The following is a 14,613-nucleotide window of genomic DNA, read 5'->3' on the forward strand; positions in this document are numbered from 1 at the left end:
TGGGAGGCTGAGGCAGGGGAATGGCATGAACCCAGGAGGCAGAGCTTGCAGTGAGCGGAGATTGCGCCACTGCACTCCAGCCTGGGAGACAGAGCGAGACTGAGTCTCAAAAAAATAAAATAAAAATAATAAAAATTGACCAACCTTTCACTAGGCTGAGAAAAAAGAGAGAAGCCTCAAATAAATAAAGTTAGAACAAAAAAGCAGATATTAAAATTGATACCATAGAAATACAAAGGATAATAATAGTCTAAACAACTATGTGTCAACAAATTGTTTAACTTAGCAGAAATAGAGAAATTTCTAGAAACATACATCCACTAAGATTGAAACATGAAGAAATAGAAAATCAACACAAATAATGAGTAAAAATATTGAGTCAGTGGTCAAAAAGCTCCTGAAAAAGGAAAATCCAAGACCAGATAGCTTAGTGGAGAAGTCTAGCAAATGTTTAAAGAAGAATTAATACCATTTCTTCACAACCTCTTCCCAAAGTTGAAGAGGAGGGAACACAAACATTTTTATGAGGCCAGCATTACCCTGATAACAAAGACAGAAAAGGATACTACAAGGATGACAGATATTTTTAAGGTGCAAATGATGTATTGTTGGAACTGAAAATACAGGATTTATTAGTACAAAGATTTGTGTGTGGATAGGTGGATGTGTACTGGTGTGTGCATGCATACATATACAAGCTTACCTTGTTTTATTGCACTTCACTTTATTATGCTTCTCGGATATTGCATTTTTTACAGGTTGAAGGTTTATGGCAACCCTGCATCAAGCAAGTCTACCAGTGCCACTTTTCTGGTAGCATGTGCTTATTTTGTATCTCTGTGTTACATTTTTGTAATTCTTGCAATATTTCAAATGTTTTGTTATCATTATATCTGTTACGGTAATCTGTGATCAGTGATCATTGATATTACTATTGTCATTGTTTTGGGGCATCACAAACCATGCTCCAAAAGACAATGAGCCTAATTGATACATATGTGTGTTTGAATGGTTCCATCGATCTGCCCTTCCTCCATCTCCCCAACTCCTCAGGTCTCCCTGTTTTCTGAGACACAGTAATATTGAAATTAGGCCAAATAATAACTCTACAAAGGCCTCTATGTGTTCAAGGGAAAGTAAGAGTCACACATCTCTTATTTTAAATCAAAAGTGAGAAATGATCAAGGTGAGTGAGGAAGGCATGTTAAAAGCTGAGACAGGCCAAAAACTAGGCTTCCTGCACCTAACAGTTAGCCAAACTGCATGAAAAGAAAAAGTTCTTGAAGGAAATTAAAAGTATTACTCCAATGAACACATGAGTGGTATGAAAGTGAAAGAGACTTATCGCTGATATGGAGAAGGTTTGAGTGGTTTGGATAGAAGATCAAACCAACCACAACATTTCCTTAAGCCAAACCCTAATCGAGAGCAAGGACCTAATTCTTCTTAATTCTCTGAAGGCTGAGAGAGGTTGGGAAGCCACAGAAAAGAAGTTTGAAGCTAGCAGAGATTGGTTCATGAGGTTTAAGGAAAGAAGTCTTCTCCATAAGATAAAAGTGCAAGGAAAAGCAGCAAGTGCTGATGTAGAAGCTGCAGCAAGTCATCCATAAGATCAGCTAAGAGAAGCAACAAAGGTGGCTACACTAAACAAAGGTTTTTACTGCAGATAAAACAGCCTTATATTGGAAGAGGATGTCATCCAGGACTTTCACAGCCAGGTAGCAAAATAAATGCCTGACTTCAATGCTTCAAAGAACAGGATGACTCTTTTGTTAGGGGCTTAAGCTGAAGCCAAAGCTCATCTACCATTCTGAAAATTCTAGGGCCCTTAAGAACTATGCTACATCTACTCTGCCTGTGCTCTATAAATGGGACAAAGCCTGAATGACATCACATCTGTTTACGACATGAATATTTTAAGCTCACACCTGAGAACTACTGCTTTAAAAAAAAATCTCTTTCAAAATATTATTGTTCACTGACAATTTACCTGGTCACCCAAGAGCTCTGATGGAGAACTACAAGAAAATTAAAGCTGTTTGCATGCCTGCTAATACAACACCCATTCTGCAGCCCATGGATCCATGAGTAATTTAGACTTTCAAGGCTGATTATCTGAGAAATACATTTCATAAGGCTGTAGCCACCATGTATAGCAGTTCCTTCGATAGATCTGGGCAAAGTAAGTTGAAAACCTTCTAGAAAGGTTTCACCATTCTAGAAGCATTTGCAATTCATGGGAGGAGGTTAAAATTAAGAACATTTGTGATTCATGAGAGGAGGTCAAAATATTAACATTAAAAGAAATTTGAAGGAAGTTGATTCCAATCCTCACGGATGACCTTGAGGGTTCAAGACTTCAGTGCAAGAAGTAACTGCAGATGTGGTGGAAATAGCAAGAGAACTAAGATTAAAAGATGTGAAGAGAACTTAAGATGTGGCTGAATTGCTGAAATCTTATGACAAAATTTTAACAAATGAGAACTTGGATGAGCAAAGAAAGTGGTTTCTTGAGATGGAAACTACTCCAGGTGTAGATGCTGTGAACCTTGTTGAAATGACAACAGAGTATTTAGAAAATTGCATAAACTTAGTGGATAAAGCAGTGGCAGGGTTTGAGAGGATTGTCTCCGATTTGAAGGAAGCTCTACTGTGGGTAAAATGCTATCAAACAGCATTGCATGCTACAGAGGAATCTCGAAAGAAATAGTCAATTGATGTAGCAAACTTCATTGTTGTCTTATTTTAAGAAATTGCCACAGCCACCTCACCTCCAGCAGCTTCCACCATGATGAGTCAGCAGCCACAACAGTGAGGCAAGGCCACTGACCAGCAAAAAGATCATGATGTTGAAGGCTCAGGAGATCGATAGCATTTTTAAACAGTAAAATAATTTTTGACTAAGGTATATACATTGACTTTTTTAGACATAATGGTATTGCCCACTTAATAGACTACAGTATAGTATAGACCTAACTTTTATATGCAATGAGAAACCAAAAATTCTGTGTGATTTGCCTTATTGCCATATTTGTTTTATTGCAGAACTGGCCACCAGAATCTTCCCTTCCCCTAGAACGCCCTTCACCCAAGCCACCTGCATTTTCCCCTCACCCATCATACCCACCTCCATTATCTGGCCTGCCCTCCACCTCCTCCAAAAGCCTTCATTGCTCCCCCACTGCTGGACTGCATTCTGACTCCGTCTTAACGTGACTCAATGGCACTTCCATTGGGCACTGCCCTAAAGAGCGCATCTCCACAGTGGCCTGAAACCAAACCCACAGTATCTCTGAGGTATGCCTATGTAGGTTATCGTGCACTTTAAGCATTACCAAGTCCAGAACTGTAAATGCTATACATTTACAGAAATACCACTTGAAGGTTTAACTACTTATAATTGTTTCATAATTAGAATTACAAATTGTGAATATTAATTATTTTAATTGGGGGGAGGGGCCAAGATGGTTGAGTAGAAACAGCTCTACTCTGCAGCCCCCACTGAGACAAACATAAACAGCGAGTGAATTCTGCATTTCTAACTGAGGTATCCAGATTCCCTCATTGGGACTGACTAGGCAGTTGGTGTGACCCATGGAGAGCAAGGAAAAGCAGAGTTGGGCGACAGTTCACCCAAGAACTGCACAGGGCAAAGGAACCTCCCTCCTCCAGCCAAGGGAGGCAGTGAGGGATTGTGCTACCCACCCGGGGAACTGTGCTTTACCCACAGATTTTTGCAAACCCCAGAACAGGTAATCCCTTTGTGAGTCCACACCACCAGGGCCTTGGGTCCCAAGCACAAAGTTGTGCAGACCCATAGCAGGGGCTCCAGCTGGCAGCCACTTGGGCAGGTACTGAGCTGTAGGAGTTTCTGCATACTCTGGTGGCTCGCAGAAATCCAGTGAAGCAGGAGATTCATCAACTCCCATGAGATGGGGGCTGAAGCCAGGGAGCCAAGCAGACCCACTCCCACAGAACCCCACAAGCTAAGACCCACTGGCATGGAATCCCCACTGGCCAGTACAGCACCTGGAGTCTGCCTAAGAAGACCAAGTTCCTGGGGGGAAGGGTGACCGCCATTACTGCAGGTCTAGCCAGTGGTTTTCCCCCGCCAGTGCTAGGGAGACTGGGTGGTTTGCGCTGGGCAGAATTCCCCACAGTGCAGCACAGAGGCTGTGACAGATATACCATTATTGCATATCCAAAGGAATATAAATCATTCTATTACAAAGATACATGCATGTGTATGTTTATTGCAGCACTGTTCCCAATAGCAAAGACATGGAATCAACTCAATGCCCACCAATGATAGACTGGATAAATAAAATGTGGTACATATACACCATGGAATACTATGCAGCCATAAAAAGGAATGAGATCAAGTCCTTTGCAGGGACATGGATGAAGCTGGAAGCCATTATCCTCAGCAAACTAACACGGGAACAGAAAACCAAATACCACATGTTCTCGCTTACAAGTGGGAGCCGAACAATGAGAACATATGGACACTGGGAGGGGAACAACACACCCTGGCACCTGTTGAGGGAGGGCCGGTGGTAGGGAGAGCATCAGGAAAAATAGCTAATGCGTGCTGGGTTTAATACCTAAGTGATGGGTGGATAGGTGCAGCAAATCACCATGGTACATATTTGCCTATGTAAGAAAACTGCACGTCCTGCACATGTATCCCAAAAGTTAAAATAAAATAAATACATAAGTACATAAATAAAATTTTAAAAGACAAAAAAAATCTTAATTGTATGTGGGTAGTTCCCTTTGATTGAAAGTGAGATAGAAATAATTTTTGAAAGCTTACTATTCAAAATTTGCAAAACTAAATAAGAGTAAAAGAAATTTACATTTTGTCCCTGGATTGATACAAGACGAAAACATAGTGTGGGAAAGCTGGAGTTGAGGATGAACGAGATTCTGAGAATGAAAATCCCTGGTACATAGCCAAAATTTCAGAACTTCAGATTTTCAAGGGCTATAAAATAGGTAACCTCAAGCCACCATCTCCAACAGATAAAAGGAACCAGGTAATATCTATATTCCAGGGAGAAAGAATAGAAAATTGGCTATCACTGACAAAACTTAGTGGGAAGGAGGGATCTAGAAGGTGGGATGGTGGAGGGATCCCCAGCTTGGGAGGTGGGGAGGGGCAGTGCTTCAGTCTCCCCCTCCCCTGCCCCTCTCCCTCCCCCTCCCCCTCCTGCTGCGCCTCCCCCTCCCTCTGCGCCTCCCCCTCCCACTGCCCCTCCCCAACAAAGGAGCCCTTTGTGACATCAAGGCCCCACCTCTGTGACGCAGGCCTGGGCCCCAGTCCCTAGTCTCCACAGGGCTGCCCAGAGCTCAGTTGCTTGAAAGCAACACGCCTATTCACATGGAGAATCTTCCCTTTCCTTTAAAATTACTTAGTGCCTCATCGCTAAACGCCCCCAGCTCCACACCATGGGTGTTGGATATCTTCCTCACCTTGGTGTTTGCCCTGGGGTTCTTCTTCCTATTACTCCCCTGCTTATCTTACCTCCGTTGTGATGACCGACCATCACCATCGCCTGGGAAGAGAAAGGTAAGGAACCCTCAGTCTCGACCCACAGAGCTTGATTCTCTCCTTTCTTTTTATTATTAGTTCCACTTTTCCAAATCCAGTGGAGAGCCTTCTATGATGGGAAGTCTCAGAAGAGACCAGAACATCATCCTTCCAGGGAGAGGCAGGGCAGCCAGGGGTTGGTAGGGGTAGATAGTGTACTGGAATTTCCATCCCAAGCTCTCAGTCCACCTGTGGGGGAGCACAGGAGGCATCAAGGCAAAATCAAACCAGTGGACTCAGCACCAGTACCAGTCATGAGACTGGGGAGGTCTCTGTCCGAGACCAGGCCCTGAGCCCCGGCTCATCAGACCCTTTCTGGGGCAGGTGGCTCAGGGCCCAGCCTCCCCTGTGTGGGGTGATCTGGGGCCTGTGCTGGGCCCCCAAGGGCCTCCCACCAGCGCCTGGTGTCTCCTCTGGTCTCCTGGGAAGCAGAATCCTACCTGACAGCTGAGCAGTGCCTGCGGGCCTGAACTTGGGTGTTCCTGGAGCAGAGGAACAGGGACTGAAGGCGTCCGTGGTGGACCTCATATTGAAAATCCCTCTGTGTGTGTGTGTGTGTGTGTGTGTGTGTGTGTGTGTGTGTTATTTTTATTTTATTTTATTTTTATTTTATTTTATTTTATTATTTTTTGAGATGGAGTCTCGCTCTGTGGTGCAGGTTGCAGTGAAATGGAGCGATATCGGCTCACTGCAACCTCTGCTTCCCGAGTTCAAGCGATTCTCCTGTCTTAGCGTCCTGAATAGCTGGGGATTACAGGCACCCACCACCATGCCTGCCTAATTTTTGTATTTTTAGTAGAGACGGGGTTTCACCATGGCCAGGCTGGTCTCAAACTCCTGACCTCAGGTGATCAACCCACCTTGGCCTCCCAAAGTGCTTGGATTATAGGCATGAGCCACCGCGCCCGGCCCTCTCTTGCTGTTTTTCTAAGAAGAAAAGCAGTTTATCATCCATTTAAGCATGAGTGGGAGGAAGCACACAGAGCTCCCTGAGCAAGACAGAGAGAGCCATGCGGTTCCTGAGTGCAGCATGCTGTGGCTGGGCTGGGGCAGAGAGGGAGAGCCGGTCCTAGCTTCTCACCCTTTCTTGTCTCCCATTGTCATCTTGTCTCTCCGCGTCATCTTGTCTCCCTACGTCATCGTGTCTCCCAGTGTCCAGTAGGGCGGAGGGGAAGGCCCAGAAGCAGGATGAAAAACCACAGTCTGAGAGGTAAGGCTCTGCCAGAGCACACTAGAGTTAATTTGATCTCATCTGTCCCGGAGGGAACTGACTCTGAAGAAGTCAGTTGAAGAAGCGTGAGGTGGGGGCTCCTAGGAAGGAAATCAGAACCCCGGGTCCTTCTCAGATTCCATGCCGGAATGAAGCCATGGTGGGCCAGGGACTGGGCGTTACCCAGCAGGGGGCAGTGTGTGTGTCCTGGGGAGACCAATGCCTGCCTGGACGCGGAGGGGGGTGAGGGGGCCTCCCGCTCCCTGGGAACAGCTGTTCAACTCTGCTAAGGCTGATTCCTCTTTGAGACCACCCCAGTCCTTTCTCCCCACAGGGCAGTTGTGAGGACTGTGGGGGTGGGGGGGTCCATGTGTGGAAGCCCTTTGTGAATGAAAAAGCCTTGTCCTCCATGCTTTGCTATTACCGTCGGGGTCATGTGGCTTTGGACACAGATGGGTGGGTTCCAGGGTCTAATTCCCCATGGTCCTCCCTAAAGAAACAGCCACTCAGCCTCCTGTGAGATCCCAGGCCCCTCCCTCACTGCCCTAACCCAGTCTCCTGATTTCCAGCTGGTAGAGAGTGCCCGAGAGGCCCGGAGGAGATTTGGGACCTGCTTTCACAACTGCAGAGGTGAGGCACTTCCCCTTCCCTGCATCCTTCCTACCAGGGCTGGGAAGTGACCCCAGGGCCACAGGCAGCCTGGAGCTGACCTGGGATGGGGAGACCAGGGGGACAGAGGATGGGAGTAAAACCCTGGGGTAAGGGGTAGCAGGAGAATTGGGCAGTCAGGGTGTGGGGTGGTGGAGGGGCTGTGGCCCGAGCACCCACTCTGCCCTCCAGCCCCACCGGCTCCTGGCTGCAGCTCGTGCCTCCTGTCTCCTGCAGCCTCCCGGGGCCACACCTTGACAAAGGTGGCTTTGGTCAGCTCTCCGGTCCAGACCCCCCAGGTGAGGTGGGTGAAAGAGCACCTGATGAAGCCTCCCGGTCCTCTCATGAGCCTATGGAAGATGCTGCTCCCATTCTCTCCCCGTTAGCTTCCCCGGATCCTCAAGCCAAGCATCCTCAGGATCTGGCCTCCACCCCATCACCAGGCCCAGTGACCACCTCAGTCTCCTCCCTAAGTGCCTCCCAGCCACCAGAACCTTCCCTTCCCCTAGAACACCCCTCACCTGAGCCACCTGCACTTTTCCCTCACCCACCACACACCCCTGATCCTCTGGCCTGCTCTCCACCTCCTCCGAAAGGCTTCACTGCTCCTCCCCTACGGGACTCCACACTGATAACTCCATCTCACTGTGACTCAGTGGCACTTCCACTGCACACCGTCCCTCAAAGCTTGTCTCCACATGAGGATTTGGTGGCTTCTGTCCCAGCCATCTCAGGCCTTGGTGGCTCAAACAGTCATGTTTCTGCCTCCTCCTGGTGGCTGGAGACTACCAGAACCTGGTGCGCCTTTAACTCATCAGTCCAGCGAGATCATCTTTCCCGCCACCCACCAGAGACCTGTCAGATGGAAGATGGTAGCCCGTTTTTGCTCAGCTCTGATGGCCAGAATATCATAGGGATACAAGTAACAGAAACAGCCAAGGTCAACATTTGGGAAGAAAAAGAAAATGTTGGATCATTTACAAATCAAATGACCCCAGAAAAGCACTTAAATTCTTTGGGGAATTTGGTTAAATCATTGGATGCTGAGCAGGACACCACAACCCCAAAACCCTTCTGGAACGTGGGAGAGAACTCAAAACAGCTGCCCGGACCTCAGAAGCTCTCAGATCCTAGGCTCTTGCAGGAAAGTTTTTGGAAGAATTATAGTCAGCTTTTCTGGGGCCTTCCCTCTCTGCACAGCGAGTCCCTGGTGGCTAATGCCTGGGTAACTGACAGGTCTTATACTTTACAGTCTCCTCCTTTCTTGTTCAATGAAATGTCCAATGTCTGCCCAATTCAAAGGGAGACTACAATGTCCCCACTGCTTTTCCAGGCCCAGCCCCTGTCCCATCTGGAGCCCGAGTGCCAACCCTTTATTTCATCCACACCCCAATTCCGGCCCATACCTATGGCTCAGGCCGAGGCTCAGGCCCATCTTCAATCCTCTTTCCCAGTTCTATCTCCTGCTTTTCCATCCCTGATTAAGAACACTGGAGTAGCTTGCCCTGCATCGCAGAATAAAGTGCAAGCTCTCTCTCTACCTGAAACTCAGCACCCTGAATGGCCTTTGTTGAGGAAACAAGTAGAAGATAGGTTGGCTTTACCCTCTAGGGTCCAAAAATCTCAGGACGTCTTTAGTGTCTCCACTCCTAACCTTCCCCAGGAAAGTTTGACATCCATTCTGCCTGAGAACTTTCCAGTCAGTCCTGAACTCCGGAGACAACTGGAGCAGCACATAAAAAAGTGGATCATCCAACACTGGGGCAACCTGGGAAGGATCCAAGAGTCTCTGGATCTGATGCAGCTTCAGGATGAATCACCAGGGACAAGTCAGGCCAAGGGCAAACCCAGGCCCTGGCAGTCCTCCATGTCCACAGGTGAAAGCAGCAAGGAGGCACAGAAGGTGAAGTTCCAGCTAGAGAAGGACCCGTGCCCACATCTGGGGCAAATTCTGGGTGAGGCCCCACAAAATCTATCCAGGGACATGAAAAGCTTCCCACAGAAGGTTCTGGGGGTGACTTCTGAGGAGTCGGAAAGGAACTTGAGGAAGCCCTTGAGGAGTGACTCGGGAAGTGATTTATTAAGATGCACAGAGAGGACTCATATAGAAAACATCCTGAAAGCCCACATGGGCAGGAACTTGGGCCAGACCAATGAGGGCTTGATCCCCATGCGTGTGCGTCAATCCTGGCTTGCTGTCAACCAGGCTCTTCCCGTGTCCAACACCCACATGAAAACCAGCAATCTAGCAGCCCCGAAAAGTGGGAAAGCCTGTGTGAACACAGCCCAGGTGCTTTCCTTCCTCGAGCCGTGTACTCAGCAGGTGTTGGGAGCCCATATTGTGAAGTTTTGGGCCAAACACAGGTGGGGTCTACCCCTCAGGGTCCTCAAGCCCATTCAGTGCTTTAAAATGGAAAAGGTTTCATCCTTGTCCCTTACACAGCTTGCTGGTCCCTCCTCAGCCACCTGTGAATCTGGGGCTGGCTCAGAAGTTGAGGTGGCCACGTTCCTTAGAAAGCCACCAATGGCAAGTCTGAGAAAGCAGGTGCTGACCAAAGCATCTGTTCACATGCCAGAGAGTCTTCTGGCCTCCTCACCTGCATGTAAGCAGTTCCAGAGGGCACCGCAAGGAATCCCATCTTGGAATGATCATGGGCCCTTGAAGGCTCCTCCAGCTGGACAGGAGGGCAGGTGGCCATCTAAGCCCCTCACGTACAGCCTCACAGGCAGCACCCAGCAGAGCAGGAGCTTAGGAGCCCAATCTTCAAAGGCTGGAGAGACAAGGGAGGCAGTGCCACAATGCAGAGTCCCCTTGGAAACCTGTATGCTGGCAAACCTCCAAGCCACAAGTGAGGATGTGCATGGTTTCGAGGCTCCAGGGACCAGCAAAAGCTCTCTACACCCTAGAGTGTCTGTCTCCCAAGATCCAAGAAAGCTGTGTCTTATGGAGAAGGTTGTTACTGAATTTGAGCCTGGAATGGCCACAAAGTCAGAGACCCAGCCTCAAGTATGTGCCACTGTTGTGCTACTTCCAGATGGGCAAGCATCTGTTGTGCCCCACGCTTCAGAGAATTTGGCTTCTCAAGTGCCCCAGGGCCATCTCCAGAGCATGCCTACTGGGAACATGCGGGCTTCCCAGGAGCTACGTGACCTCATGGCAGCCAGAAGGAGCAACCTGGTGCACAAGGAGCCCAGAAACCCAAACTGTCAAGGCTCATGCAAGAGCCAAAGACCAATGTTTCCCCCTAGTCACAAGAGTGAGAATGCTAGGAGGCCCAACTTAGAAAAACATGAAGAAAGGCTTGAAAGATTGAGGACTCCTCAACTTACCCCAGTCAGGAAAACAGAAGACACCCATCAGGATGAAGGTGTCCAGCTACGGCCATCAAAGAAACAGCCTCCTTCAGTAAGCCACTTTGGAGAAAACGTCAAGCAATTTTTTCAGTGGATTTTTTCAAAGAAAAAAAGCAAGCCAGCACCAGTCACTGCTGAGAGCCAAAAAACAGTAAAAAACAGATCATGTGTGTACAGCAGCAGTGCTGAAGCTCAGGGTCTCATGACGGCAGTTGGACAAGTGCTGGAGGAGAAAATGTCACTTGGCCATGCGCGCCATGCCTCGAAGGTAAATCAGCACAAACAGGAGTTTCAAGCCCCAGTCTGTGGGTTTCACTGCAACCACAGGCACCTCTTCTACTCAGAACACGGCAGAATACTGAGCTATGCAGCCAGCAGTCAACAAGCCACTCTCAAGAGCCAGGGTTGTCCCAACAGAGACAGGCGAATCAGAAATCAACAGCCCTTGAAAAGTGTGTGGTGCAACAATGAGCAATGGGGCCTGCGACATCCCCAAATCTTGCACCCCAAGAAAGCTGTATCCCCACTCTGTCCCCCTCAGCACTGGCCGAAGACATCCGGTGCCTCTAGGCACCATCACCACTGTCCAAGGCACTGTCTTCTTTGGGAAGGTATCTGATTTGGTCAGTCACAAATTCTTTTTTAGCCTTCCCTGGAGAAAAACAAGTCCCCAAGAAAAAATTAACTCTGTTTAGAGAAAAAATATTTTCTCTCATGTTAGTACATGCAGAACATTTAATATTCCACAATATATATGGTTTTTTATTCATAAGAGGGCGATGGCTTTTATTTGTGCCATGCTTGGTGTGGGCTTGGTTTCCAGAAGCGACAGGACATGGAGGGATGTTGACAGTGGTGCTGTAAGCCCACCTTCATCCTGAGTTCCTTCACTGAACCTTATGTTTCCGTAATACCGTCTTTACACAAACAACAAAAAATTCTAAAAACAAGATGAGAAAAACCTATGAAGGTCCCACTCTGAAATAAGGTTCAACCCATCTTTCCACTACTTACTCTACCTCAAACTTCATGCAGCTGTAGGGAGAAGCTTTGCAGAGATGTCACGGAACTGAACACCTCCATGCAGGCTCCAGGAAGTGCCACAGCCGAGTACCTTCATGTGTCACAAAATAGTGGAAGTTTGGGTGGGAGAGTGCTGGGCCCTGAGTTCAGAAGTGGGAGAAGTCTTGACCCTGGGTATCCTGGTGGAGAATAGATAATGTCTGCCCCGGGGAAGCCCCTTCTCTCCCTGACAAAGGCTGGGATGGAGATGGGCCCTCTTAGCTCAGCCAACATGCGAAGCAGAGAGTCCCCATCCCACTGCCTCTCCCTTTCTCGCACTCTGGAGTGGCGGTGGGGACAGACCTTCCAGCTCTGTGCATGTGTAGGTGGGGGCTGGGGGGTCGGGGGGCAGCCTTCACGGAGGCTGCTGAGGGCTGTGAACTCCCCTGCCCCAGATGAGTGAATGACCCTGCTCCTGGGTCACTGGCCTTTGTCTATCTCACCTATATGTCTCTCAGCTTCAGCGAAGTAGTTCTGGGTGAATGGAGTAGGGTATGCCTGTGTGTGCAGAGGCTTCTGATGGTGGGACTCTGTAGAGCTACAGGGGATGCAGACAGAGAATTGAAAAGGAGGCAAAGTGGTGTGTGTGAGGGAGCCATCAGTGGTGCCGTGAGCCAGGAGACTCTGACATTCCAACCCCTTAGACAGGCCTAGAGGGGCCTAGTGTCTCATCCTGGCCACACCCCAGGGTCTGTCTCTGCTCCAGCTCCCAGATCACAGACCCCTGGAAAAACCACATTTACCCCCAACACAGAGGGCCATATTAGTGAGAAGGCAAAGTGAATAAGGAAGATGAATTTCTTAACATCTTCGATAAGCTTGCACATAATAATCTACTGAACTTTTTTTTTTTTTGAGACAGAGTTTCACTGTTTTGCCCAGGCTGGAGGGAAGTAGTGCAATCTTGGCTCACTGCAAACTCCGGCCCCCGGGTTCAAGCAATTCTTCTGCCTCAGCCTCCCAAGTGGCTGAGATGATAGGCACCCACCACCATGCCTGACTAATTTTTATATTTTTAGTAGAGACGGGGTTTTGCTATGTTGGCCAGGCTGGTCTCGAACTCCTCGCCTCAGGTGATCTACCGGCCTCAGACTCCCAAAGAGCTAGGATTACAGGCATGAGCCATGGCTCCTGGCCTACCTATTGAATTTTTTTAAAGGATGTGTTGACAATAGGTGGAAAAGCAAGGACTAGAGAACCCCAGGCATGAGTCGGAGTCTGGTGACCTTTAATATACACGTAGCCCCAGGACTGCTCCCTGGGGAAAGGTGGTGACTTACAAGGGCCCAGCAGCTGAGCTGGGGTCACACAGCAAATCTCCCCTGGCTCCTGACATCCTTGCTTGCCCCAGAGACCAGCAAGGGAAGATGCAGGCAGGCAGGATTTGAACATACAAGGGAGCTGGAAGTGACCTGTCCAGAATGGGCAGGGTATGGGCAGGGCAGGAGCCGTCCCTGCTGTCTCCCTCTGCTTTCAGCACAGCTTTCCTCCTCTCTGTGCCCTGTCCATATGGGAAAGCAGGAGGTCTCCACAAATCAGGGACAGGGGGAGCCAGGTCTCTAGAGGGAGTTTTCTTTGCCTTGTGCCACATACAGGCGTGCAAGAGGCCCAGTTCCGGGGGCCTCATTTCAATGGTGGAGAGGCCAGTGCCAGGCAGTGCCACTGATCTAGATGACAATGGAAATGGCCCTGCCCCCAACATGTGGGACTGGCTGGCACCGGGGTGCAGGGGGCAGTGGGCACAGTCCCCAGCCTGTGGCTTCTCTTGGGGCCAGGTCCTGTCTGGGGCCCGGATAACTGAAGCAGCCTCCAAGGTGGGCCCAGCGGTGACAGCGGAGCCAGGATCAGCAGGAGGAGCTGGGACCTGGAGCAGAGAGCAGCCCCGGTCCTCCGGGAGCTCAGGAGAGTATGGCACAGAGCTGGGACCCTGACCACTGAGGATGGGCCATGCCTGGCTGCTGCTGGGTTCCCTCAGGAAACCAAGAGGCGAGTTCTGGGATGTGGAGGAGCTGGATGTGGAGCCCATGGCTCAGGCCAGGAGAAGCGCCACAGGCAACGCTGAGAGACCAGCAAGAACACAGGAAGCAACAACCCCTTAGCCCTTCTGCGGCTCAGTCTCCCCTGACATGCAGCGAGGCCAGCAATGAAGAGACCCATGGAGACCTCCCACAGGAACCTCACAGAGACATCTCATACAGAGTGAGCACACTGGGACCTCTCACTGCCACAGAGAGAGACACACTGCAGCCTCCACAGAGACCCCACGGAGCTCTCAGAGTCCTCATGGTGCCCCACAGAGACCTAGCACAGAGATTCCCAGAGTCTTCACACAGAGAACCCCACAGAGGCCACGCTGAGAGACTTCACTCAGTCCCACAGAGACCTCCCGCAAATGTCAGAGACCTTCCATGGTTCTCACAGAGAGATCTCACACAGAGACCCCACAAAGACCTCAGAGACTTCACACAGAGTCATAAAACAGGGACCTCGTGCAGAGACTCATGCAGCTCACTGCAACCTCCGGCCTCCAGCCCCAGAAATGGCACGCGGCACCCCCCACTGCCTCACAGAGACCTCTCTCAGAGTCCTCCTCACACAGAGACCTTGCCTGGAGACCTCCCACTCTCCACAGAGACCTTGTATAGATTCCTCACACAGGCCTCAGGTCGCTCCACACTCATTGCCCAGAAACCTCTCACATAGAATTCCCTCAAACATTCCACACAGAGATTCTGTAGGGCTTTCA

At 49.3% G+C, this 14,613-nt stretch overlaps 1 protein-coding gene across 2 annotated transcripts; it reads left to right on the forward strand.

Annotated features, from left to right (window-relative positions):
* The first annotated feature begins 5,321 nt into the window (after window positions 1-5,321).
* On the forward strand, window positions 5,322-11,577 carry LOC101144253 (spermatogenesis-associated protein 31A6). Of its 2 annotated transcripts, none has more exons than XM_004048061.5 (4): window positions 5,322-5,572; window positions 6,746-6,803; window positions 7,373-7,433; window positions 7,689-11,577. In XM_004048061.5, exons 1-4 carry the CDS (start codon window positions 5,384-5,386, stop codon window positions 11,422-11,424), a joined length of 4,044 nt encoding a protein of 1,347 aa, XP_004048109.5. In that variant the 5' UTR covers window positions 5,322-5,383; the 3' UTR covers window positions 11,425-11,577. The 2 variants fall into 2 exon arrangements, with proteins under 2 accessions (XP_004048109.5, XP_063551598.1); XM_063695528.1 differs by having other exon boundaries at window positions 5,371-5,571; window positions 6,709-6,803.
* Window positions 11,578-14,613: the final 3,036 nt, after the last annotated feature.

This window comes from Gorilla gorilla, chromosome 12 (genome assembly GCF_029281585.2).
Source record: "Gorilla gorilla gorilla isolate KB3781 chromosome 12, NHGRI_mGorGor1-v2.1_pri, whole genome shotgun sequence".
In the NCBI taxonomy this organism is placed as follows: domain Eukaryota; kingdom Metazoa; phylum Chordata; class Mammalia; order Primates; family Hominidae; genus Gorilla; species Gorilla gorilla.

Bases quoted from the DNA above. Each gene is read 5' to 3' on its own strand.
- LOC101144253 (XM_063695528.1), top strand. From the start codon at position 5,384: ATGGAGAATCTTCCCTTTCCTTTAAAATTACTTAGTGCCTCATCGCTA. The intron at 5,572-6,708 runs GGTAAGGAACCC...TCTTGTCTCTCC, and splicing joins CCATCGCCTGGGAAGAGAAA to GCGTCATCTTGTCTCCCTAC. The intron at 6,804-7,372 runs GTAAGGCTCTGC...CCTGATTTCCAG, and splicing joins GAAAAACCACAGTCTGAGAG to CTGGTAGAGAGTGCCCGAGA.